General features: G+C 44.0%; 1 protein-coding gene and 1 long non-coding RNA gene across 5 annotated transcripts in view; one reads left to right on the forward strand and one right to left on the reverse strand.

Annotated features, from left to right (window-relative positions):
* Positions 1-2,402: 2,402 nt before the first annotated feature.
* Positions 2,403-24,558, reverse strand: AMMECR1L (AMMECR1 like). 2 transcript variants are annotated; one of them, XM_059166537.1, is made up of 8 exons: positions 24,219-24,558; positions 22,589-22,685; positions 13,976-14,438; positions 10,373-10,483; positions 9,948-10,062; positions 9,250-9,340; positions 7,728-7,824; positions 2,403-6,020 (listed from the first exon to the last, which is right to left on the reverse strand). In XM_059166537.1, the coding sequence occupies exons 3-8, from the start codon at positions 14,380-14,382 to the stop codon at positions 5,909-5,911; spliced, it is 933 nt and encodes a 310-aa protein (XP_059022520.1). In that variant the 5' UTR covers positions 14,383-14,438; positions 22,589-22,685; positions 24,219-24,558; the 3' UTR covers positions 2,403-5,908. The 2 variants fall into 2 exon arrangements, with proteins under 2 accessions (XP_059022520.1, XP_059022519.1); XM_059166536.1 differs by having other exon boundaries at positions 13,976-14,420; positions 22,576-22,685; positions 24,219-24,555.
* The window catches only part of LOC131826880 (uncharacterized), a 77,661-nt gene continuing 75,342 nt past the window's right edge, over positions 23,408-25,726 (forward strand). For 2 of the 3 annotated variants that reach the window (XR_009351791.1, XR_009351792.1), the window contains exon 1: positions 23,410-23,671. This is a non-coding gene — a long non-coding RNA (uncharacterized LOC131826880). Of the gene's footprint in view, positions 23,672-25,726 lie in introns of all 3 variants that reach the window. The other variant, XR_009351793.1, reaches the window with a different exon arrangement.

The following is a 25,726-nucleotide window of genomic DNA, read 5'->3' on the forward strand; positions in this document are numbered from 1 at the left end:
GTAGGTGGGAAGTCAGTTTGGCAGCAGAAACTTGAATGGCTCATGGTAAATTTGGGACCTCTTTCCTGTTTAGCTCACCCACCAATAGGTATAGTCTTGAAGCTGGAAGAGTCACTTGTTTTCCCATTTGCTCTAGCATACAGAACCTCGAGGAATCAGAGAGCAAGGAGCCAGAAGAGATCCCAGAATCCTGGTTAGAGCTTCATTTTAGAATAAGGAAAACAGACTCAGAAGGAACAGCACTTGCAGTGCATTCCTTAGGACACTACTATGGTTCTTTGTACAGTATTGGTTCAGAGTCAAGTCCTTCAAGGAGCTCACTGAATAGTATCTCAAAGCCAGGTATTCAAGCCAAGGTCAGCCCCTAAATTGATCTGGAAGCAGCTTTAGAGCATCTCCCTTACCCCCAGAATTAACTCCACTGATCTCTGACCTGCTGGCTTAGTTCATATGGTTAAAATGGCACATTTTAGGGGCATGTTGGTGGCTCAGTCAGTTAAGTGTCTGCCTTCTGCTCAGGTCATGATCCTGGGGTCCTGGGATGTGGATTGGGCTTCCTGCTCAGTGGGGAGTCTGCTTCTCCCTCTCCCTCTGTATGTGCTCTCTTTCAAATAAATACAATCTTTAAAAAATGTAAAAAATGGCAAATTTTTGGTTATAGACATCTTACCACCACCAGCATGTGTGCACACATACACACACACAAAATCAACAAAAAAAAACCCACAAAAAAACCAATGATATGAAATTCCATGCTATTTAACTTCAAGCAATACGATAATATGGAAGTAATTTCTAGAACCAAAATTTATCTTCTCTTTAAGAAACAGAGAATCTAGGGTGCCTGGGTGGTGCATCAGTTAAGCGTCCCACTCTTGGTTTCAGCTCAGGTGGTGGTCCTAGGCTTGTCATGAGCCCCATGTCAGTCTCCACACTTAGAGTCTGACTCTCTCTCTTCCTCTGCCCCTTCCCCCTGCTCTCTCTCAATAAATCTTTTTTTTTTTTTTTTTTTTAAGATTTTATTTGGCAGAGAGAGAGAACACAAGCAGAGGGAGTGGGAGAGGGAGAAGCAGGCTTCCCAGGCCCCTGGGATCATGCCCTGAGCCAAAGGAAGACGCTTAATGACTAAGCCACCCAGGCATCCCTCTCAATAAATCTTTTTTTTTTTTTTTTAAAGATTTTATTTATTTATTTGACAGAGAGAGATCACAAGTAGGCAGAGAGATAGAGAGAGGAGGAAGCAGGCTCCCCGCTGAGCAGAGAGCCCGATACGGGACTCGATCCCAGGACCCTGAGATCATGACCTGAGCCGAAGGCAGCGGCTTAACCCACTGAGCCACCCAGGCGCCCCCCTCTCAATAAATCTTAAAAAAATCCCAAACACACAGAAAATCCTTCTCAGACACCCCAGTGTTACCACCAACTTCTGCGTTTAAACAGTTGCTTGTAGTCTGTTTCCAAATTATCTAACCCCAACAGCATGGACATCTATAGCCATAGGCTTAGGAGATCTGCAGAGTGTAAGGGCCTCAGAACTGGGTATCTTAAACAAATAACATCCTTGCAAATAAGGATTTAAACTTAAGACGACGATCGCAGCATGTGTGCATTTGTTTGAAAAATTATTCTGGGCCATTTTCTTCAAACCCATCTCATGCTTTCTGGGCTCTCCAAAATAAACACTTCCCTTTAAGGTTAGACCACACCAGTATGTCTCAAGGTCTTTGGTTGGATTAATTCATTACCAAATGAAGATCTTCAATTTGAGCAACCTCCCCAACCCCCAGCCCCTGCTTGTTTTTTAGCTTTTTGGACAAGGTCAGTTTCAAAGGGAAATCTAAAGAGAATGATAAACCTTCTTTCTAGAAAGACCCAAATTTTAAAGGGTACATGAACCTCAGTTTAGGAAATTTGGTTCTAAAAGGCCAGTGGCATTGCTACCAACCACACAAAAAATACAAGGGCAAAAAAACCAAACCAAACCAAAACCCAAACCGTTGAGGATCATGGACACCATGCAAAACACACAGGCTGACTAAAAACACCACCTGGATGGCTGTCTTCAAAAATAAGATGATGGGGTGTCTGGGTGGCTGTCAGTTATGTGTCTGCCTACAGTTTAGGTCATGATCCCGGAGTCCTGGGATCAAGCCTGTTACCCCCAACTCTCCTGCCGCTCCCCTTGCTTGTGTGCACTCTAATAAACAAAATCTTCAAAAAAAAAAAAAGAAAGGTAACTGTGAGGGGTGCCTGGCTGACTCAGCTGGAGACTCCTCTACACACTGGTGTGACTCTTGGGTCTTGCGGTTTTGAGTACAATATCCTCGTTGGTGGGGATTACTGAAATAAACTTAAAAATATTGTTGCCACTATTCCAAAAAAAAAAAAAGGGACAAAGACAATTTTTACCCATGATGATTTATTCTCTACAATACTTTGTTAAAGAGTTCAATGATTTGCACTCAGAAGTTATATAGCCAAGAGGCAACCAAGTGTAATACAAAGAATTGGTCTGAAGTCTTTGCACTAAAGGCCATACAAAGTCTCTTGCTTCAGGGAAGTAAGAATGAAAATAAACAAAACAAAACACATAGCTCCCTAGGCTCCAGAATCTCAATAGAAAATAGCATCAACAGTTAGTGAAAGTGTAGGTGTTAACACATCATGGAAAACAGGTCTTGTGCAAATATTAAAATTAACACCCAGGACTTCTGTATAGATGATTTTTATTATAAACAATAAAATATATGTAATGTCTCAACTACAAACCTTTCACACTGAAAGGTTCTCTAACATGAGTTGCTTTAATATTATGAAGCGAAAAAGTTTAAGAACCTCACAGTGGAAACAATCCAACACCGACAAATCCTAGTGATCAAAGACATTCTCTTTTAGTTAACATAAAACAAGAACAATTCATAATTACAGAGAGAATGTCCTAGCTGTGGGTATTATGAGACAAGCCAACTTTCCAGACCAAAAGGCACTCACAGCTAGGGATGAAACAAACTCCGAACTGAACCAGCCAACATGGGCTGGTTCCTTTACAGCAGTTACATACTATTCAGCTTGAGCAGCCCAAGGACAAAGTAAACACCAAGCAGAAAACATTCCCTTCTTTTTACACCTGCCACTCACACCACATGTACTGGCCACCCTCATCACTGCTTTGGTCAAGCGTGTGGAAGGCAGTTCAGTTCCAGTTCGGAGCTGTCATCTCCCTATGCAAAGCTGCCACATGGATGATCCAGACTTAGTATTTTTCCTGAGAGCCACCTGTCCCACATCTTATTGAGGTGACCATGACCATACACTTTCAGACTGCTTCCTGACTAGGCCCCATTCAGGACAGACACGGACAGTGGCATTTCTTATGGGGCCAAATAGTTTTACTTGGTCGATTCCTGGGTCCCTCTGACCAGACCAGAGGGACTTGAGCATCTCCACTGCTGGACTTGTATGGGAGCATGAGGGAATGTGCAGGGAGTAAGGCTTCTTTACTCCAAAACCAATGAGCCCACTTCAGTGTGGTGCTGGGCTTAATCAGCCCAATTCTTGTGCACTGATTTTTTCCCCCATTTCGTGGGTTTTAAAATTTTCTGTTCATTTCTTAAACGGCAGGTATCCTACCCCACCCGCAATAAAATAAAATAAAAAACATACTATACATTGGGGAAGACAAATAGGGCAACATTTCTACAAGAAAAAAATAGGCTTGAAGAGCATGGCACTGTAGTAAATGCTTGCATGACCAGTCTCACTGAGCGTGCTCAGGGGTGAAAGTTTAGCACCATTTTTTTTGCTTTTTTTTAATCTTTAGAAATTAAACACAACTTTTAACAGAGAACACTTGAACAGTAATGAGTGTAGCCCTATGTATCAATACTGTTGTACAAATTGGAGGTGGGTAGTTTAGACCAGAGCTGACCACCCTGACATCAATCCATGGCACCTAAGAGTAACTATCGTCACATCTGTTTGTGAACAAGACATTTATTATTCTCAGCAGCAGGAAATCACGAAACAATCCCTTAATCTTCAAAAGCTTTTTTTCATTAACCTTGCAAGGGAAAAGTGGCAGGATGCCAAGAACGCAGCACAACAGTTAAGATAGGGTGGTGCTGCCTGACCTGGGCATCCTGAAGTCAGCCCACTTCCCTTGCACATTCCATATCCTCATGAACAGCAGAGGATGGTACCAAGCAAATCTGCTCACCCTCATCCATTTCCTCCCAAGAAATGAGACAGCAATACCTAGAATGGCAAGTGTGTCGTTTCTTGGATTATGTCCCTGCTTCCCCTCCCCCATTTCTGGCAGAAGAAAACTCAAAATTTCTTTTGATTTGGATATTTGCCCATTTTGGAAAGCCACACCATCACCACATAAACTTTAAAAAATAAATTAAATCAAAACAATGGTGTTCACCGGATTGACACCCAATCCACTTCAAGAGTTCTCTAAGCATGTTGTTGAAAACCACTGTATCACCCTCCAGGTCCTTTCTTCCAATTGGCCACCTCTTCCTGTGAATCTTTTCAGCAGTGCCTCTGTGACGTTTCCAAAGCATTTTCCAAGTCCCCAGCTTCTATGAACTCTGCCACCAAATGAGGGAGGAATAGGCAAGAGGGAGGAGAAACCTGCTGACAGCTATTTGGAATCAGCAACAATGGGGAGGGGAAATATGCCACATGAAAGTCTGAATGACCTAGAATAAAATGAGCTATTTGGAACTTTGCCACGGTGGGGTGAAGATTCCCAGCATGTTAGGCAAGATAAAGATTCATTTTGTTTAATTACATTGCTTTGTTCTAAAGTCCTGGAAAGGACTGAAACAGCAACAGTCTTCCCACTTCTCCAGGCAAACTAGACAAAGGAACTCCTCTGCTTAAAGGTCCCTCAGGATGTTTGCCTGAAAAGAAAAACAGCTTGGAGACCCTGGATTCTCTCCTATGACAATGTGTCCTTCTAAAGCCCAACCCAGGTGCTTGTTGGAAAACCTATGCCTTCTGAGAACCTAGATCCAGCTATAGGCACTGCTACCAGTAGAGGAGTGAGGTAGCCGGGTGGTAAGGAAGAGGTCTCTCCTTTCTCACTGCATGCAGCGATGATTTCAGGACCTCCCAAGGGCATCCCAGTCCAGTCCTCAGCAGGCTACACCACAGAGCTCTGTTCAATACCAGGAGACTCAATGCAGGAAGAGTGCCAGAAAATCCAGCTGAGAGTGGGATGAGAATTAAAACCTTCGAGGCTAATTGAGCAATGAGATCTGCCACGCCATCCAAAGGGCTTCTGATCTTGATGTGGGTCTCTGTCCAGGAGCCTCAGAGGACTCATGGTGCCCACGTTCAACCCTAACATGGCGTCCACTTATGAAGCATGGAGGTTGTAATCAACTCTTGGTACGCAATAAACTGGAAGTTTAAAAAAGGAATTTAAAACAACCTAAAAATGTTTCTTGTTGGTCTCCGTTGCCCAGACTGCCAGGGGAATACACCTACTTGATCTGGGGAGGCTATAGGGGTGTGTGTGGGGTAAGCCTTCGTGAACCACCAATTCCGGCTTCCACTGTGTGGCCAACACAGAGGCAGCAAATCAGCAGTGGCACCTGCATGCCAAGGGTCTTCTGAACCCACACGGTAATTCTCACTAGTCATGGAGGAGCCCCAATCCAACGGAACCCCATATTGAGGAAAGGCTGAGATAAGGCTTGGGCCCCTCAAGTTCTGTTTCATTCAGTATAACCCCACCCCCCCTCAGTCAGCTGGAGGCAGACTTGGCAACGGAAGCTAGCATCATAAAATGGTGCAGTAATAGAAGTAACTGGACCAGGAAGAGGAGGCATCTGCTCCAATGATGTCATAGCCATTGGTGGCCACAGGGGGGTGGGACTGGTCATGCAGCCGTGTGTCAGGAGTAATGATTGTAGAGGGGCGGGGCATGAAGAGTGCCATTCTGGAAACAGTGCTGTCGAGAAGCAATATACTCTGCATAACTGATTGTCACCTTCTCACTTCGGTACCTGTATAAGGAAACAGGAAAGGGTATTAGGAACCTCAAACTCTTCATTCTGTAAAGTCACTCAGCAGAGAAAACCAAAAGCTTATTCCACATTTTGAAAGAATAAAAATGGAAGACCAAGAGCAATCTTACTTACAGAAAATGAAAGACAGCACAAGAAAACAATGTTGTTATTACAAATGAACAAGATGAAAAAGCACAATCACAATTCACCCCTGAGAATGTATTTTCTGCACATCCCACCTTTAAACACTACTTATCAGGCTGCTCTTAAGCAATCTGCTACTGGGGTCTGGATGAAGAATGTCAAGGTCAAATTACACGGGTGGCAGACTGGAAGATGGCTATACCAATGCCCAGCGCAAACTGCATATCTACTGCATAAAATGTGATAAATTTGACAGAAATGCAACCTTAACTTGCAGAAAAGCAACAAACAAGTTATTTATAACTAAAAGGGGCACAGATACCTAATTCTGGGTCAAATTCTGATGAAGCAGGTTAAAGGATCCTGGGGCTATAAAGGACGGGTCTCAATTCCCAGATGAATATGCCATATCATATCACAGGGTCATCAGAACAGAATTCATAGCACTTTGGCTTTGCTCTGGAAAGAGCCATGAGTCAGGATGCGAAGCATGGGGTGTTACAAACCTATGGAGCCTACTACAGACCACAGGAGCTGGGTGTGACAATCCTTACCCAGAGCCATCTCTTTCCCACTGTAATCACTCCTCCACTGCAAGGTGATTATTCCTGAATTTTGACAGGGAAATGGCTGTTCAAATAAATTATAATAATAATAATAATAATAATGCTTTGTATTTGAAGTTTTTTCTTTCTTTTTTTTTTTTTTTTTGGAATCCAAAGCATTTCAAAAACACTGGGTTATCTTCCAAATAGACCTGTGAGGTTAGTATATGATTATTCAGTATTTTACAGATGAGGGGGCCAACAGAGGCCCACAGAAGCCCATAGAAGCTAAACCTCTCAGTGTTTCCGATTTCAGTAGGGATGGCAAGAGAACTGACATCTACTGACCACCTATAATTATTGCCAGGCCCTGGGCTAGAAATTCTTCATACATTACCTTATCACACTCTAAAACAACCCCAAGGCATTATCATTCACTTCTTACATACAGGAAAGTCCCCCCCCCCCCCCCCCCCAGAGAGGCAGAGTAAGTAACTGGCCCAGGTGTCACACAGTTAAGCAGTGGTGGAGCTGGGATTCAGACTCCAAGTCCGTGTGCATTCTACTACACTGAGGTACCCTCTCCCAACGAGAGGGGTATTTCCTTGTAACTCTCTGTGAACACTCTCACTGTTAACATGCCACCTGTATCTCCTGCCACCTGACTGCATGTGACTTCAACTGACCCTGGACCTCTGCGCTGACAGCCTTCATTGCTGACCTCAGTCTGCCCCCTTTAAGTCTCCCAAGCAGTGGGTCTGGTGAAGACATCCACCACCTGATTGTGGCTTGAACTCTGCTCCAGCTCTGCCATCAACTCAGCTTCAGAGATGCCCAGGACACTGGGAAATCTTTGCCTTTGCTGCCATGCTTCCTCCCAGCTTAAACCTGACCCAGATCTCTTTATTTGAGGGACATTAGTGGAGAAAATTCTTTCTAGTCCTTTCCATCAAAAGTATCCTCCATCCAACCCAAGCTAAATTAAAATGACAAGGAAAATGAGACAGTGGGTTACCTGGTAAGTTTGATCGTTTTTCTGAATTCACTGGTAATTGGAGCCTTAAAGCCACCTTTCCTGAGCAAGGAGTCTATTGTCTGGATCTGATCCCAGTCTGAGGAGAAGAGAGGCACACTGAGGTCAGTGCACGATGACATAAGAGTAGGGTATGTTCTCAAATGGCAAGAAAAGAGAAGCAGCCAGGTATGCTAGGGTCAAGGGGAGCTCTGGACAATGACCCCACATCCCTAGAGCCCCGTCTGCCTTAGTGACATCCAAGTAGAATCAGAGACATGAGATGTTAACTGGACAAACACCAAAAAGGCTGTACCCAGGCCCCCTGCTCTTGTGTCTTTCTTGTCAGATGTGATCCCACTTTAATTATCTAGGAGTAAACATGGTCTCAACTTAAGACTGGCCTGCTGGTCTAGTGCTGGTAACCAAGGCTGTTCTGTGAGAGGAGAGAATTAAAATTCTGTAGCCTGTATGTCTTTGCGTGGCCTTCCTTTACTTTGATGATTTCTAGGAGTCCTGTTATCTATTACAGAGAACTGACAGCAGGAAGGATGCCAATCCTTCATGAAGGACAGGAAAGTTGTTCACACATACATCATTGTGTTGTTCCTGCACGTTTTTAACAGATAAAACCAAACACATCAAAACTGAAAACCAAAGAGAAACCCCTAAATTACACCCAATTTTTAAATTTTGCCAAAAAATTTTCAAAAGGCACAAGTAATCAGATAATCTGTTACCGCCACATCTCACTGTTAGGAAATATTTATGGTGTCCCTTTTTGTACAAAAATGTTAGACTTATGGCCTCAAAGTGGCTAAAAGGCTTCCTTTTTATCCTACATCCACACTGCTTCTGAAGTTTAAACACAACCATGATGGAAACCAATAAGGCAATCACTCTCCAAATAATTAGTTCACTGATACACTGAACTGGATATTTCTCTTTATTCCAGGTTTACACCCAATAAATACTGTGTTTTACATGTTATTTTCAAAAACAGACAGGAGAGGAGGAAGGGAAGGTGGGAAGGATGAAGAGAGAAAAGAAACTGGGTTACACATCACAGAGCACACAAGCAACACTGAAAGGTATTCTTCTAAATATAGAGAAGATTATGTTTTGCCTTTTAACAAGTATAACGCTGTCTAATAATTAATGATCAAAAATTCAACATCCACTGATATGGGCAACTTCCCTTTACAATGGACTCTATAATATGGTCCAATTGATGGGTGGAATTTTGCTACAATTACCTCTAGTTTTGGGGGCCAAGGAATAAAACTTTTCACTGAGAGGAAGTGAAACAAGAGGGTAAGGGAAGTCTTTACCCCTTTTCTTCCCCAGCTCCTGCATATTTTGGGAGTTTATTTCTCATTTTATAAAACTTTGATAGACACTAAGAGGAAGAAAGGTACTCATTCTTTGTTGCAGTTGGGCTCAAAGACAATAAATGCCACTTTCCTGCCTTTAAACGGTGACACTGAATAGTATCCTTCATTGAAATTCCATTTGTAAAACTCACCTTGTTCCTTAGCAACCTCAGGTAAGTATGTGGCTGTACGTTTGACGCCTTTTTCATTGATGAATTCAATTCGAATCCCATGGACCCCTACCTACAGGAGAAATAATCAAATAAAGAGCATTTACTTACTCTAATGGAACTTCAGGCAACCACGTTTAATTGACACTGTCCCCTGACCAGCTCGATCCAAGTCTGAGAAAAGGAGACCTGCTCCTTTTTCATGACTCTTTGCCTCAGGTATAGAAGCCAAAGTAATTTCAGCTCTCCAAGTATGAGGGTTATAGAAATAAATTCTCTCAACCACTTATCCAATAATCTGAACTATTCCACCTTTAATCTATTCCATTGAACATACCACAGGGTTTTCATCTAGGCTCATGACTCCACACAACTCTTACTCAAGGGCTTACAGGAGGGATCTGGAATGCTCTTTATCCCCAGTATCATATCCTATTAGACGTGGGAGAAGGCTATGGAATAGGAGTGGACTGGGAAGACACAGGAAAAGAAAGACTTCACATTTCTTCCCACTTCTAAGATCACAGCAGTTTTCCTATCACCTTTGTGGCCCCCAGGTGCTTCCAAACTGAGCTTTAACATTCTTGTACCCTCTCTCAATAAAGGAGATACATTACCATGTACTAACCCGAACCCAAATGCAACGAGAGATGCAGAGTTCCAAATGCGGCTGTTCTCACCTCCCAGTCCAGGTAATCACTGGCATCCTCAAAGTTAGTAAGGAGGGAGACAGAGCAGAAAAGTTTAGGCAGCTCCTCTCGGGTCAAGGGGGGAAATCGGCTGTCCTTAAGTGCACTGGAGGGGGACAGAAAACATAAGTGAGGCTGCTCTGGAGCCGAGAGCCAACATTATGTGCCTGAAAATTTATGAATCCTGAGCTAAGCAGAGAATATTGATTATCTATCCGCACTAATATGCTAAAAATAACTTGATGCTATTAAATGTCTACACTTGAACAGCTGAGTGACTCACCAGATTAAAGCCCCCGTACACCCTGATTACCAAAAAGAGAACACTCAAACTTTACCATTTAGAAGAAATAAAGTCAGGCAGTTGTTTCAATTCTAGCCAATTTATCTATAGAGCTTATGTCTGGTGTCATTACCTGGTTAACGTGTATTCCCTGAGTCCTGAATGAAGATTCATGGCTGAGAAGGTCCCAATGCAGCCACGAAGCCGCTTGTCCCGCCCTGTCTTCCATGTCACAAAAAGCGGACTACAAAAGCAAAACAAAAAACATTCTCCAGCCCCAAATCAATCATGGGTAGTAACAAAACCTTTGCTTTTGCCCCATTCATTTCTGTTATTCCCCAAAAGGACTGTTTTGTGAGTTGTGGCTATCTGAAGGACTCTGCCTTTCTGGGACTGTGTAGTCTCTGGATGGAGAGAGAGGGGAGTCCACAGTAAGACAGTGTGAAGAAAAGAGCTCTGTGCAGCCCTTCCTATGACCCTTGCTGATACTTTTAATACACTTTGACATGTCTGTGCTACTTTCCTTTCCCTCTGGCCAGGACTCAACTTCTAATTTTCCAAGTCTTTCTCCTTTTCTTTACTCTATTTTTTTTTTTTTTAAGATTTTATTTATTTATTTATTTGACAGAGAGAAATTACAAGTACACTGAGAGGCAGGCAGAGAGAGAGAGAGAAGGAAGCAGGCTCCCTGCTGAGCAGAGAGCCCGATGCGGGACTCGATCCCAGGACCCTGAGATCATGACCTGAGCCGAAGGCAGCGGCTTAACCCACTGAGCCACCCAGGCGCCCCTCTTTACTCTATTTTTAGGAGTGTCCATGTTCCCCAGTTACTTGACACTGGGCCTGCATAACTTCCCCCCATTCCCTGCAACCCCCCATTACTCCCCTAATTATCTCTGCCCCTTGTCCTGCTCTTAAATGTTCGGGGTAAAAAAAAAAACCAATGTTTCTGCAAGAAAGCCTATTATTAGAAGCTATCACTTTCTACTTCTTGGCCAAAGTCATGCGTTGTCACTGTCAAGCTACATCAGACTAGAGGTAACAGAATTTTTTATAAACAGGTTACAGAGCTATCTCTTCATCCTGGTATTTCCTCTGTACTCCTATGCCTTTATTTCTCAGACTGAGCAAAATACTTCAAAAAATCAACTTAAATTTTTAAAGCTATCTACTTTGGTCACTGTTACTAAGCAGATCTGCTGCCTATCTTTTCCTTATAGTACACACCTGAACAGCACGAAAGTTTTTGTCCCCAAACCTACTCAAAACCCCTCAAGAATTTCACTGCACGATGGAAATATAAACCCCTGAATAAAACAGCCCATTCCCTACAACACTGCAGCCACACCTACTCTTCCAAGTCCACATCCCTCTCTTGCGTGGGACACACCTGATCCCATAAGGATTAAGGCTTAGAATCGCCTCCTGTTCAGTCAAGAATTTTCTGACCATGGTATCCCATGGAAATATGTCCCTAAAAAGTTACATTTCTCTACATATTCTTTCCTCTGACACAATCGCACAGGAATAACTTTCCCTCTACTTCTGTCCAATGTGCCATAACACATTATTTAGCTTTGTGTGTGTGATTTGCCAACTTGTTAAGTCTCCCAAAAGTGAGGACTTTTTCTTCATACTCTCTCCATTCCCTGACCAGTGGGGCTATGCTTGCTCCAATATGGCATTAACAGCTGAATGAATGAGTGATCTTAGGTCAATGAATGCTCCAAAAACATCTCTTCCCGTGTTCTTTTAAAGCCAATTCAGGGGCACCTGGCTGGATGGGTCAGAGGAACAGACTCTTGATCTCAGGGTTGTGAGCTCCAGCCCCAAGTTACATATGGAGATTACTTAAAAATAAAATCTTAAGGGGTGCCTGGGTGGCTCAGTGGGTTAAAGCCTCTGCCTTCAGCTCGGGTCATGATCCCGGGGTCCTGGGATCGAGTCCCGCGTTGGGCTCTCTGCTCAGCAGGGAGCCTGCTTCCCTCCTCTCTGCCTGCTTGTGCTGTCAAATAAATAAATAAATAATCTTAAAAAAAAAAAAAACCACCTTAAAAAAATTTATATTGTATATACAGACACACACACACACACACACATCTATCTACCTCGACAACAGCCAAAGTATGGAGAAAACCCAAATGTTCCCTAACAAATGGATAAAAATGTGATATATATTATATGCAATGGAATATTACTCAGCCATCAAAAAGAACGAAATCTTGCCATCTGTAATGACGTGGCTGGAGCTAGAGTGTATTATGCTAAGTGAAATAAGTCAGTCAGAGAAAGACAAATACCATTATGATTTCACTCATATGTGGAATTTAAGAAAGAAAACAGATGAGCATATGGGGAAGGAAGAAAAAAAAGGAGAGAAACAAGCTGTAAGAGACTCAATGGTACAGAACAAACTAAAGGTTGATGGATGGAGGTGGATGGGACAATGTGTCTCATAATTAAAAAAAAATGTAAATGATATTCACATTTTTTTTTTTTACTTATTAGAGAGAGAGAGAGCGAGCGAGCGAGTGCACACGCGTGCATGTGCACAAGCAGTGGGGAGCGGCAAAGGGAGAGGGAGAAGCAGGCTCCCCACTGAGCAGGAAGCCTGACATGGAGCTTGATCCCAGGACCATGGATCATGACCTGAGCAGAAGGTAGACACTTAACCAACTGAGCCATCCAAGGTGTCCCTATGGGTGATGGGTATTAAGGAGGGTAATTGTGGGGCACCTGAGTGGCTCAGGTGGCTAAGTATCGGACTGTTGGTTTTGGCTCAGGTCATGATCTCAGGGTTGTGAGACTGAGCCCTATGTCAGACCCTGCTTGGGGAGTTTGCTTGAGATTCTCTCTCCCTCTCCGTGCACACCCCTCCCCCCCGCTCACATGCTCTCTCTCTCTCTCTACAAAAAATAAGTAAATCTTTAAAAAAAAAAAGGGGGGGGGCACTTGTTATTATGAGCACTGGGGTTATATATAAATGATGAATCATTATATTCTACTCCACAAACCAATATTGCACTGTAAGTTAACTCTCTAAAATTTAAATTAAAAAAAAAGAAAAGGAAGGAAAGAAGGCCAGGTAGCTCAGAGTTACTTCCAATTCTGTGGAAGAAGAAAACACAGGCATGGATTACTTCACTTTATACAAACTCCGTTTAAATCACTGATCCCAGTTCGGGACAAAAATGATGGGAGTCTTGTGGTAAAAACCAGTAAAGCAGATTCTGACATTCTTGGTGGGGTATGAGTAGCCATGTGGGATCACCATGGGATTACTGATGAACAAAGTGAGGAGACTCTTATTAAGAGCATCATACCTCCCAATAAATGTGCTCCTATTCTCTAGCCTGGCCCTCAGACACTTCCAATTCTCTTGGACTTCAACACCTGGGTCCACAATGATGTTATGTGTGGTATCTTCACTCAAGAGGTTGAATTACCTACCCACTGCAATATAAAACCAACAAACCAAAAGAAGAACCAAGAACAAAATCCTAATTTCTACAACATTACCTTAAAAACAAACCTAGACCTCTGCCAAGTGTAACCTAGACCTCTTCTGTTACTGAATCCAGGTATTGTTCTAGATATTGTCTAGACATTTCTCATTATCCTCTGCCTGAATGATACTAAAGCTTTTTATAAGTGCCAGACTCTCTCAAGAGAACAACCCAAGAAAGAGAGCATCATGGCTTTCTTAATGTCCCCTGCACCTGACTGATTTACTCACTAGGGGTCATTGGTGAATCTAGGAAGTCGTGGCTGTGGGAAGCCATAGAGGTGACAGTAGAGGACGTCAAAGCAGTAGCAGCACATCTCTGCAGTCACCACCAGATTCTTGGTGGTGTTGGCAGTTCCATTGGGCCGGGGAAGAGGGCTCAGCGCTCCCGATGCGGGATTCATTCGTGTAATGGGAGAATTTCCAGGTCCCAGAGTTAAGTCCGACACATTCTCCCGACCACTGCTGCTATCCACATGCTGGTGGTTTTGAAGAGGTCCTGAACTAGAGCCGGGGACAGTTGTGGACTGGTTCCCGTGACTATGTGTTCCACTTCCAGATAACTTGGGCTTCTTAACCCCACAACAGCCTGCTGCCAACTTGGGCTCAAGTGGAGGAACACAACGTCTTTTTCCCATCCTGATTCAGTGCTCGAGGTCTGGAATGCTGCAGAACCCTGACCAAAAAGAGAACAGTTACACATTAATTCAAAAGGTTAGTTAAAAGGAGAAAACAAAAATAAAAAAGAAAGCGTCTATGTAGAAAGTCACCAAATTCTTTTTCTCATCCAGTCACCAGATCACGAAAGGCTGTGGACCAGCATGACTGGAAGAGATCCTGAGTTGCAGACTAGGGACGTCTAACCTTTTCCTAAAGAACTATTTTTCCTTTCTATAAAGCCTTATGATCATCACAGATGGAGGCAAGCAACGAGCAGCCCCTCTAGCCCAGGACTCCCTAGGGCAGAAGGGCGGGCGGGTGGCAGCCATTGTGGAGCTGCACGAGGACATTTCAAGATTGCAAGATAGCAATGGACCTGTCAGACTTTTCATCACTGCAGTTCTCTATCTTTTAGGGCCTCCAAATTAGACCACCCTATTTTTAAAGAGTCCCAGAGGAATCTTCATGCTTCTCCTTGTTAACCACATCCTTTCAGCATTTTACTCATCACTAACCTAAATCTGTGATTTCAGCCCTAGACCCGAGTGAATATGAAAAGCAGTTAGCTGCCATTCTGAAAAGAGCACACCTTCCAACACAAGGCTCCCACCTTTCCATCCTCACAGCTCTCATTCTCCGATGCCTTGCTCATTTTCTTTGGTTGTCTGAACTCACTCCAATGTCTACACATCTTTCTATCCTTTCAAAACCCCAATTCAAAAAAAGCTACAACCTAGTAGGAACCTTTATTCACACAAATGACCCAAGCTTCACAGGCCTTTTGTGAGGTAGCCATTTCCTCCCTGTCACAGCAAGGCAGATGCATGCAAAGCACTCAGCTTAACAATGTGTGGCAGCGGATGGGCCAGGAAACCAGAACACCCCATCTGATGATGTAAATGGAAGGAAGGAATTTTTTTTTACTGAATTTTTTTTCTTAAACAGCCTAAAGTAAAAATGGACAGTTATAACACAACCAATATTCCTTCTCTGAGTCAACAGAATCAGGAAAATATATCCTAGTTATTTCAATGTCAATAATACCAAAGTTTGTAAAATTCTGCTGACTTGAGAGAAAAGCACACTTAAATCTCTCTGTGATTTGGACATATAACACATTAATTGCCTTTTTAAAAAAAAAACATAATTTGCCATTTTATGCACTGCTCTGTAATATAGTATTTTGGTTGTAAATTCTACAACCTTTTTTTTTAAAAAAGATTTTATTCATTTATTTGACAGACAGAGATCACAAGTAGGCTGAGAGACAGGCAGAGAGAGAGAGAGGAGGAACAGACTCCCTGCTGAGCAGAGAGCCCGATGTGGGGCACGATCCCAGGACCCTGGGATCATGACCTGAGCCGAAGGCAGAGGCTTTAACCTACTGAGCCACCCAGGCGCCCCAATTCTACAACCTTTTAATCAAATTAGATATTTACATGCCCATCTGCAAAGCCATTATCTCTACACAAATAAGTTGTCACTTTAGGCTGAATGAAATACAAAAAATTCACAAGTTTTTTTTTTTTTAAAAGATTTTATTTATTTATTTGACAGAGAGAGAAGACGGAGGGAGGGAGGGAACACACAAGCATGGGGAGAGGGAGAAACAGGTTGTCCAATGGGCAGGGAGAACGATGTGGGCATGACCTGAGCTGAAGGCAGACGCCTAAGTGACTTAGCCACCCGGGCGCCCCTATTTTTGTTCTTGATATATGCTGATCTATAACAAAATACTATTTTTGTACTTAGGGCAATTCTTAGTGAGATGAAAATTGCTTGTAGCTGAGGGATAATAGTTTGTATACTTCAATGTCTAAATTGACACAGGTTTCCTTTTGAGAAAGTCTTAGGTAAGTACCTACCCCTCCACCACCAATGACAAGTAACCACCTCCCACCACCACCAATGACAAGTTTGTTTCTGAGTGTGGATGTTGCTGTCTTTCTTGTTTAGACTGTTAAAAGACGGAGAACTGTCTTGGGTTAAAAATGCTGCCTCCAGAGCCAAATGGTCTGTTCAAATTCTGATTCCTCCGGGATCAAGCTCTCTATGACTCAGTTTCCTCAGTATGGGAATAATAGTACTTCCTACTTGCCTCTTGGGGTTTTCGGAGAATTAAATTAGTTTAATATGCATAAAGTGATTCAAACAGTGCCTGGTACCTAGTAGGTGGCAATATATCTAGCTGCTCTTATCACCTAGGCTCATATTTCACTGTCCCATTAGGATGGAAATCCTAGAGAGCCAGGAATCCGTTACGTACTTTAGCACTTAGATCAGTGCTTGCTCTCAACAGGTACGCTTTAAATATTACACTGAATCCTCGAAACCATTCAGCAAGGCAGACGATGTTACTACCACTTCACAAAGGAGGAAACTTGCGCTTAAGAAGCAGGATAACTTCCCCAAATCAAAACTGCCACTAAGTGGCAGAGTTAGGATTTGGACCACAGTCTGTCAGCCTCCAAGGCTTGGGTCCTTCCACCAAAGTCACAGAGAAGATGAGGTCTGCCAATAATATCCATTGGATTCAGTCATTTCCCAAGAGCTTGAATTACACTGGATTATATTCAAGGGTATACTAAAACTAACTTAATAGTTCACAGAATCCTGTCAATAAAAACAGAGCAGGAGGGGCGCTGGCTGGCTCAATTGGAGCAGCATGCAACTCTTGATCTCAGCATTGTGAGTTCAAGCCCCACTTCGGGTACAGAGATTACTAAACAAATTAAAAATAAACAATAAAACAAAATGGCCTAAAAAATGACCTAAGCCCAAAGCCAACATCTTAAACCACGACCGTGAAAATGATCAGTGCCCCTGCCACTGCCATTAGTCTGAAGTGGATGTCACTGGCTACCTTGAAGGGGGGCTTAAGACATGCCCCCCCTTAATTAATTAATTTTGAAGATTTTATTTATTTGACAGATAAATAGAGAGCGAGCACAAGAAGCAGGCAGAGCAGCAGGTAGAGGGAGAGGGAAAAGCAGGCTCTCCGCTGAGCAGAGAGCCCAATGTGGGGCTCAATCCCAGAACCCTGAGACCATGACCTGAGCCTAAGGCAGAGGCTTTAACCCACTGAGCCACCCAGGCGCCCCTAAAGACATGTTTTTAAGGAGGCCAATATTTTACTTATCTGTTGGCCTAAGGCAAATAATGAGTGACTTACAGGTGAAGAATGTGAAGGAAATGAGAGTGCAGTTAGTAAATACTTATTTAGATTATCAACCCTGTCTACCAATTTGATCAAAACTTTCTCTTTGAGGGATCTCCTGGATGGCTCAATTGGTTAAACGTCTGCCTTTGGATCAGGTCATGATAGCAGGGTCCTGGGATAGAGTCCTGTATGGGGCTCCTTGCTCAGCAGGGAGCCTGCTTCTCACTCTGCCTGCTGCTCCCCTGCTGGTGCACTCTTTCTCTCCAACAAATGAAATCTTAAAACAATGACAACAAAAATATAACTTTCCCTTTAAGGTTCTTTTAATCCTACTCCAACAAAGTGAGCCATCTCACCACAACAAAGCAGTCTCCAACTCAGCTCCCAGGACTGCCCTCCAATGACCTAAGAGATACTAGTTTCTCCAAAAGCTGGGCTTCTGAGAGTACAGCCTAAGAGAACTCAGAACAGTATTTCAATACAACAGACTAACCAGTTAAAAACAAATTACTCCTAATGATGCATTCTACCTTTTCTAAAGCTGCATGTGCATTTGTTCTTACCCTTCCCCCAAACTTCATGTAAACTACCAACATTGGTTCTTTGATATAGGAGTTCCTGAATGGAAACTATGAAGTCGATTCGTATGAAATAATTGGAATCGGGTATAAAAACTTTTCTTTCCTCTGTTGCTCTGGGCTGGGTGGCTTACCATGCCACCTCAATCCCAGACAGCACTGAACGCATCAACCACCTTTATTAAACACATATATCACTGAGACCCTTCTAAGCCTTTAGCTGGTTTACTCTTTCAAAGCTAAACTCAAGGGCCATTTCTTTTTTTTAAAGATATTTTTTATTTGACGCAGAGAGAGCACACAAGGGGGAACGGCAGGAGAGGAAGAAGTGGGCTCCCCGCTCAGAAAGGAGCCCAACGCAGGGTTCAATCCCAGGACCTGCAATCATGATCTCAGCCCAAGCAGGTGCTTAACCAACTGAGCCACCCAGGTGCCTCAAGGGCTATTGTTTTAAAAAAATATTTTATTTATTTGAGATTGTGTGCACACACATACACGGGGAGGTGTGGAGGGAGAGAGACAAACAGACACCATACAAAGCATGGAGCCTGATGTGGGGCTCCATCCAGGACCCTGAGATCATGACCTGACCCAAAATCAAGAGTCAGACACTTAACGCACTGAGCCACCCAGGCGCTTCTTGAGGGCCACTTTAAAAAACCAGCAATGGGGTGCCTGGGTGGCTCCGTGGGTTAAGTCTCTGCCTTCCGGCTGGGGTCATGATCGCTGGGTCCTGGGATAGAGCCCCGCATCAGGCTCTCTGCTCAACGGGGAGCCTGCTTTCCCCTCTCCCTACTTGCGATCTCTCTCTGTCAAATAAATAAATAAAACAAAAAATCTTTAAAAAAATAATAAAAAATTAAAAAGCCAGCAGCATTGATTTCATTTTCCTACTGCCTATCTACTTTAGACCAATCAATGAGAATGAACAAATTAAAACTAGATTTCCACCAGATGGAGACAACACCCATACTTCCACAAAAGCTGAAGAAGTAACAGGAATCACAGTTTACCTCTTCCTTCAGGACCTCCTAACCTGTGTCAAGTATAGGGAAGCATGTTTACTGTTGAAAAAGGCACCACACCCTTTATCTGATATGCAGCAGTCAAGGCATTTTGACCTTCATTAGGGTCCATAACAGAAGATAGTAACTCTTCTTCCCTCTGTGGGAGAACCTGAGCAGTGCTCTGTTGCACCACTGGGTGGCTTACTTACCATGCCACCTCAATTCCAGACAGCACTGAACTCATTACCTTTAGTCTCAGAGGCCGGGTGGTCTTTTTGTGTTTTCTTTTACAACACCTAATACAGTGCCCTGCATACAGTTTACATGCCAACAATCTTTTAAAATTTTTAAAAAGATTTTATTTATTTATTTGATAGAGAGAGATCACAAGTACGCATAGAGGCAGGCAGAGAGAGAGACAGGGAAGTAGGTTCCCTTCTGAGCAGAGAGCCCAGTGCGGCTGGTTCCTAGGACCTAGGATCATGACCTAAGCTGAAGACAGAAGCTTGAACCCACTGAGCCACCCAGGCGCCCCACATACCAACAATCTTATCTACAGATCTCTGAGTTATTTCACTGGTTTGTCTTTTTTATAAAAAGAATGCTTAAGGCACAAGCTAATCTTTAGACCTTTGATTCTACTGTGAGGTGCCAACTGTGAGGTGTGTTAGAAGCTGAAGGAAACTGGGGCGCCTGGGTGGCTCAGTGGGTTAAAACCTCTGCCTTCGGCTCGGGTCATGATCCCAGGGTCCTGGGATCAAGCCCCGCATCGGGCTCTCTGCTCAGCAGGGAGCCCGCTTCCTCCTTTCTCTGCCTGCCTCTCTGCCTACTTGTAATCTCTGCCTGTCAAATAAATAAATAAAATCTTAAAAAAAAAAAAAAAAAAAAAAAAGAAGCTGAAGGAAACTGAATTACTAGTATGTATTCTTATTGACATCAACTCTATTCAGCCCAAACCAAGGAATGGTTTAATTCATAGCTAAATGAATATCCAATATGGCCGATTCATTCTAAAAATTAGATCAGATATCCCTTAAATTAATGTCTTGGTTTGATTTATGCTTACAGCTGCTTTCTTTGCTAAAACACATTAGTCACTGGTCAGTCCTGGACTTAGCCCTGGGTGGTATTTAACTTTAGATTTGCTCAAGGCCTTCCTTTGACAGGCCATACCTAGCTTCTAAAACTGTATTTGATAAGTTTTTTTTTTTTTTGAATGATGGGATGCTTTAAGAGCTATGCACTGGAATATTATTTGCCTGGGAAATAATTTATTATATCAGGAGTTAGGACAAATGGTATCTCATAAACTGCTAATGTTTATAAAGAAGGTATAGAGACCAGTATTGAGGGGAAGATGTGAAGATACCCCGACGGATCTGGCTAACTGGCGAGGATGGCCTTCCTCCCTTGCTTCGGGTCTCCCTCATGCTTCTCAAGTTCACTGACATCTTCACAGAGCAACACCCATCATTAGAGGACAGAGCCTAGGCTCTGGGATTATAGTCTAGGCTCAAATTCTAACTCTGACTTGTCATGTACTGGCTACCCAAACTCAGGTGGGTTGTCACATCTCTGTGGACTTAGGCTCCTGATACCACAGAGGATGATCTGTGACCATTCAATGAATAAGCCATGAAAAGCATCTAGCATTCCTCGACACATAACTATTATTTATTAGAGTGTCTAGTATTATTAACACTACCACTATGGTAGGGTATATTACAAAGAACAATAGCTTAAAAATTCTTAAAATTTCTAGAGAAATAAATGCCCTCATAACAAAATTCTATTAACAACTACCTTGTAGTCAAATAAATTAAATCTTTAAGAACTACATTGTAGTCTAAAAGATCCTATCACTAACATGAAATTATTACTCTAATGACCTTGATGTTTTTCCTCTTTGCAGAGCAATGGCTTCTAATAAGTCATCCACGGATCTGTCCACTGTGAGATGCCAAAAAATACAGAGAATGAATACTGGGCTGCCTGACTTGCCCACACTTCTAATCTACCAGAGTCTTCTCTCAAGCTTACATACGCACACTAAAAAAAGATGAAACTTGCTAAATAGTTTATTTATTGTAGAAATCTTGACATATGAGTACTAATGGAACCTCTGTGTCAAAGTAGTTAGATCTCAAACAATAACCAGATTAAAATGTCTAGAAAAGCTTGAAGATGAAAAAACAAAATCTAGATTCACCTTTTGAAGATAAGCTTAAAACAACTTATTGGGGAGCACGACCTTCTAACAAATAGATCTGGGAGGCAGGAAAGTGGCAAAGAAAAAAAGGAGTCTCTGGTTTTTCTTGTTATTACCTAGTGTCCAGATATCTGTTCAAATCAAGCTTTATAAAGAAGGGAATGGGTTGTTGTTTCCTTCGTGATAAAGAGTTGAACCGAAAATCAATAATTATATTGTATGAGTAGGAAAATGGCACCTGAACTGTAATTCTGGCCTACTTATGTAACTATTTCAAGAAATAGTCAGATAAACATTCTGGTAATCATTTCAAACTATCACTTTTATATTTTTGAAACCTCAAAATACACATATACACATATCCAAATACTTGCTGTCTGAAAATTTTCCCCGCAAAATACACTTGATCTTAGGATGAGAGTGATCCCGCAAAATACAGATCTACCTATATAACTGCTTTTAAAACTTATGCAGATTTACAAAAATGCACAGAACTATTTATTCTCATTTCAACTTAGCTTAAAGAAAAACACAGGAGTTAGAAGTTTTGTTTTTAGATTCCTCTCCCTTTACAGTGTGATCTATGGCAAAGTGCCAGATATTTTTGGGCCTTGGTTCTTTCATTTGTAAAATGAAAATATTTGTCCCGTCTCCCTCACAGAGGGATTGTAAGGCTCCAATAAGATGTGAAGCAGTGTGAAAAACTATCTTACAAATTTTAGCATACCACATTTAATAAACTCAAGGGGATACAGCTGTAATAAAAATTTTTCCGGAAAATAGTATCACCACTGCAGATTTAGGGCAAAAGTTCCAAAAATCTCTGAAGATTATAACCATATGGAAGAGACCCAATAACTGACCTTGATTAGGAACTGCATTAACCTCAGAGTTTTGATCTTTGGTTGTCTTAAAAATTAGTTAGTTGGGAAGGGAGGGAGTCAGACCTTATGTACTTTTAAAAAACGTAAAGGGTAAGCATAATACTACATCACTATCGAGGTCATTCTACTGGGATTATGGAAAATAAACTTGTCTTTACGAATTCACTTTTAGAGAGCAAGCGGAAGGAAATTCATTAGTATTAGGACCTTCTCAAGGAAGCAAAAAAATACAAGTGAGAAAGTAAACCTACATCCTAATGTCCTAGCACAGGACTAAAACCAACAACAGTAACAAATTCTAAACATTCTAAATATGTCCAAGGTAATACTCACTGAAAGCAGATAGTTTGTATTGCCAGGGGAACAGCTATAACCAAGGAGAGGAATTATTTTGTCTCAGAAATGAACTTTCTTCCTTCCGATTCCATTCCTTCTTCCTGTACCTAAGACAGAAATGCAGGTGCAGTGAATGAACAAAATCAAGGCAGCCCAGAAGTAAGATACGGTTTTTAAAAAATTAAAACTCCATTGAGCAATTTCTAGGAAAAAAGAAAAAAAAAATTAAAAGAAACAACAGCTAGGAACAAGCTCTCCCTACTTCAAAACATTTCCAAATCTAAATATAAGGTAGCAATGGCAGTCCCATGCACTGAATCACCTCATCCTTAGCGTCATCACCAAGAAGGGAGGACACAGAGGATCAAAGGTTTTATTGAACCTGAACATGAGACACACATTAAAACTTCTCCACCACTAATTTAGATCAAAACTTGCTCTCAGGCCAAGATATACCATTTCAAGGCTCTCTACTGGTTTCAGAATAAAAGCACATTCCCAAACCCTCTGCAAAGATGGTGTTGAAGAATTACTGGACAGCATGCTAGGGTCCTGAGGACAGGTCATCTTGTCACCCCAGGTGGACATGATAATTGTTAAGAGTCATCCATCCTTATTACTAGTTTTGCACAAATCTCTTCATAATCTCTTCAACAACTCTCCCCACCCCAAAGTAGTAGAGAATTAAGCTATTCCCAAAGATGTAAACAGGAGACTCCAAGCCCCACCCACACTATCCAAGGAGAGGGCAGTGAAAGAGGATAGGCCCAGAGGGATGAGGGTAAGGGAGTGTAGCAAAGTGAGGAGTTCAGATCAGGACAGGGAAGGGAGGAGGGCAAGGAACGAAGGGCAAAACCTACAGCCCGGAAAGGAGAGAGGCATAAAACCCAAAGAGTTTAAGCTGAAGAGGCAATGGAAATGGGGCTATGGGTGGATAAGGAAGCAGAGAGTGAGGGTGGGGCTTGGAAAAAAGAGAAGAGAAAGAGGAGAAAAAGCGTGCGTGTGAAGAGAGTTAGGCAAGAAAAGGACGAGAGAGTGGGCAAGGAGAGGCCGGAGCAGGGAGGGGCAAAGCAGGCAGAGAGAAAGGTGAAAGGTAAGAAAAAAAGGGGTGGGGAAAGAGAGTACGAGGGCTCTGGGGGTAGTTGGGGAGACGCCAGAGCGACGGGTAGCGCACCGAGGGCCGAGCCGCGGGGGTGGAATCCAGACGCCGGGCGGGGGAGGGGGCGGCGGGACAGTGGGTGGGGGCCGCCAGGCGGCGCCGGAGACCACCAAACTTTACATAGACCCGAGACTGTTTCCTGGAGGGAGTGCCGAAAGGAGCTGGAGGCTCGCCTGGCCTCGCCTCACCTCACCTCGCGGCCCAGGGCAGGGGCGTCCGCCTACCCCTCCCCAGCAATGCCTCCCGACCCCCTGCCCTCGGCGGGGACACGCAGGCCCCGCTCGCCTTCTTCCCCCGCCACCCGACAGCCCCTCCCCCACGCTGCCCCGGGACCCCCGCCGCTGATCCCAGAGACCCCGTTCCAGGCCCCCCCGCTCGCTCTGGGGTGAGAAGGCCCGGCGGGCACGGCGGCAGCAGCCCGAGGGAGGCCGGGCCCGGCGGGGGAGGAGGAAGAGGGCGCGGCGCAGCCCGAGTTTCCCACCTTTTCTCCTGGCCCAGACGCAGCTGGGGTGGACGGGACCTCTCGCGCTCTGCCTTCTTCTCCTGCTTCATGGAGCCATGCGCCTAGGTGGAAGCTCCTGAGAGAAGCGGGCCCGCGGGCGGGCCGGACGCGCGGCGCGGACGGGGCGGGGCGAAGAAGGCCGGCCGCGGGCGGAGGAGGAAGCGGCGGGGCGGCGGTGGCGGCAGGGAAGAACTGCTAGAGGTATTCCCCGGGCTGCTGGAGGACTGAGTCTAGCCGGGACCCGAGTCCTCCAGTATCCCAGCAGCAACCGGAGGCAGTGAGGTAATGGAGGAAGAATGTAGGGAGTCCTCCAGTGGACCACACGCCCTCTAGCGAGCTGCGAAAACCATAGAGATCCCGGAGCAGCCAGAGTACCGCCCCGCTACTGTCACGTGGTCCGAGTCAGCGCACTTTATTGGCTGGCGCCGACTCTACGGGGTTGAATTTAGAGGGCCGCTTTCCCTTCGTGGGGCCGAGTCCCAGGCAGTTGGAATAAAAGGGTAGTCGGCAGGCGGGTCCGGAGGCGCCGGCTGGCTGGCCTCATATCTTAGCGCCACGTTCCGCCTGCATAGCCACGCGCACGGTCGGCCGGCGCATTGCACGCCGGGCCGCCCGGCCTCTGTGAACGGACGTGCAGCGCGCCGGGAGGTTTCGTGCGGGCCCGGGCGGGCAGCGTTGTAGGCGCCGGGGCCCTGCTGGGGTTTCCCGCCCTGCGGCCTGGCCCTAGCCCTCCTTAGCACCCGTCACCCAGCTGCCCACGGCCCTTCCCCCACAAGCGCCCACGCCTCATGTTGCCTCACGCGACCTGGCCGCAGCCTTCAAAAGCAGCCAGGAACGGGGTAGCTCAGAGCCGCGTAAATCAAACTGACCGACTGGCGACGGCCATCCCTGAGGGAGGTGTTCCAGGCCCCTTGCCAGACTCTTCACGGACCTAGAAGGGCAAACAGCACCCAGCCTTTGGTATCAGGAGTCCATCTTTCTGTCTTGAACCCCCGAATTCCCAAGAAGGAGAGGACTTCGATGCAATTATCCACAGGGCAGGATTTCAATAGGCCCAGTAACATTGCTCAGCATTAGCAGGGCAAGGGTCTCAAAAAGACCAATATAAAACATTTAAAAAAAAAAAAAAACTAAGAGTAATAGCTTCAATTTCCAATACTTGCTATTTGATTTGAGGACTTGACATTTTTGTTAATTACAGATGGAGTTGCACTAAGTCTTGTTTCCACCCTGCTCCCACACCCTCACCATTCCAAACGCAAACTGTACAGGCCCTGCCCTGTTTTAAAGCATTGCCAATCTTGTTAACAAAGACTCAAGCCCACAGATAGACCGTTTTGTGTTTTGCTATTCTGTTTATGCACAAAGGAGTTCTTAACATGTTTGTCCTCAAGGAGCAAAGAAAAGTATCTAGTAAAAAATGCAAATTGTATCTGACAGTGAAGCTTTCCAGCAAAAACCTTCTGCTCTAGAATGCATAATGTACT

Source organism: Mustela lutreola, chromosome 3 (assembly GCF_030435805.1).
Source record: "Mustela lutreola isolate mMusLut2 chromosome 3, mMusLut2.pri, whole genome shotgun sequence".
Lineage (NCBI taxonomy): Eukaryota > Metazoa > Chordata > Mammalia > Carnivora > Mustelidae > Mustela > Mustela lutreola.

What these genes read in the sequence shown, in the direction of transcription:
- AMMECR1L (XM_059166537.1), bottom strand. Translation starts at nt 14,382, where the DNA reads ATGGGAAAAAGACGTTGTGTTCCTCCACTTGAGCCCAAGTTGGCAGCA. An exon ending in AGGGAATACACGTTAACCAG is followed by an intron (nt 10,063 to 10,372) that starts GTAATGACACCA and finishes GTCCCCCTCCAG; the next exon opens with TGCACTTAAGGACAGCCGAT. An exon ending in AAAACGATCAAACTTACCAG is followed by an intron (nt 6,021 to 7,727) that starts GTAACCCACTGT and finishes TTCCTTATACAG; the next exon opens with GTACCGAAGTGAGAAGGTGA.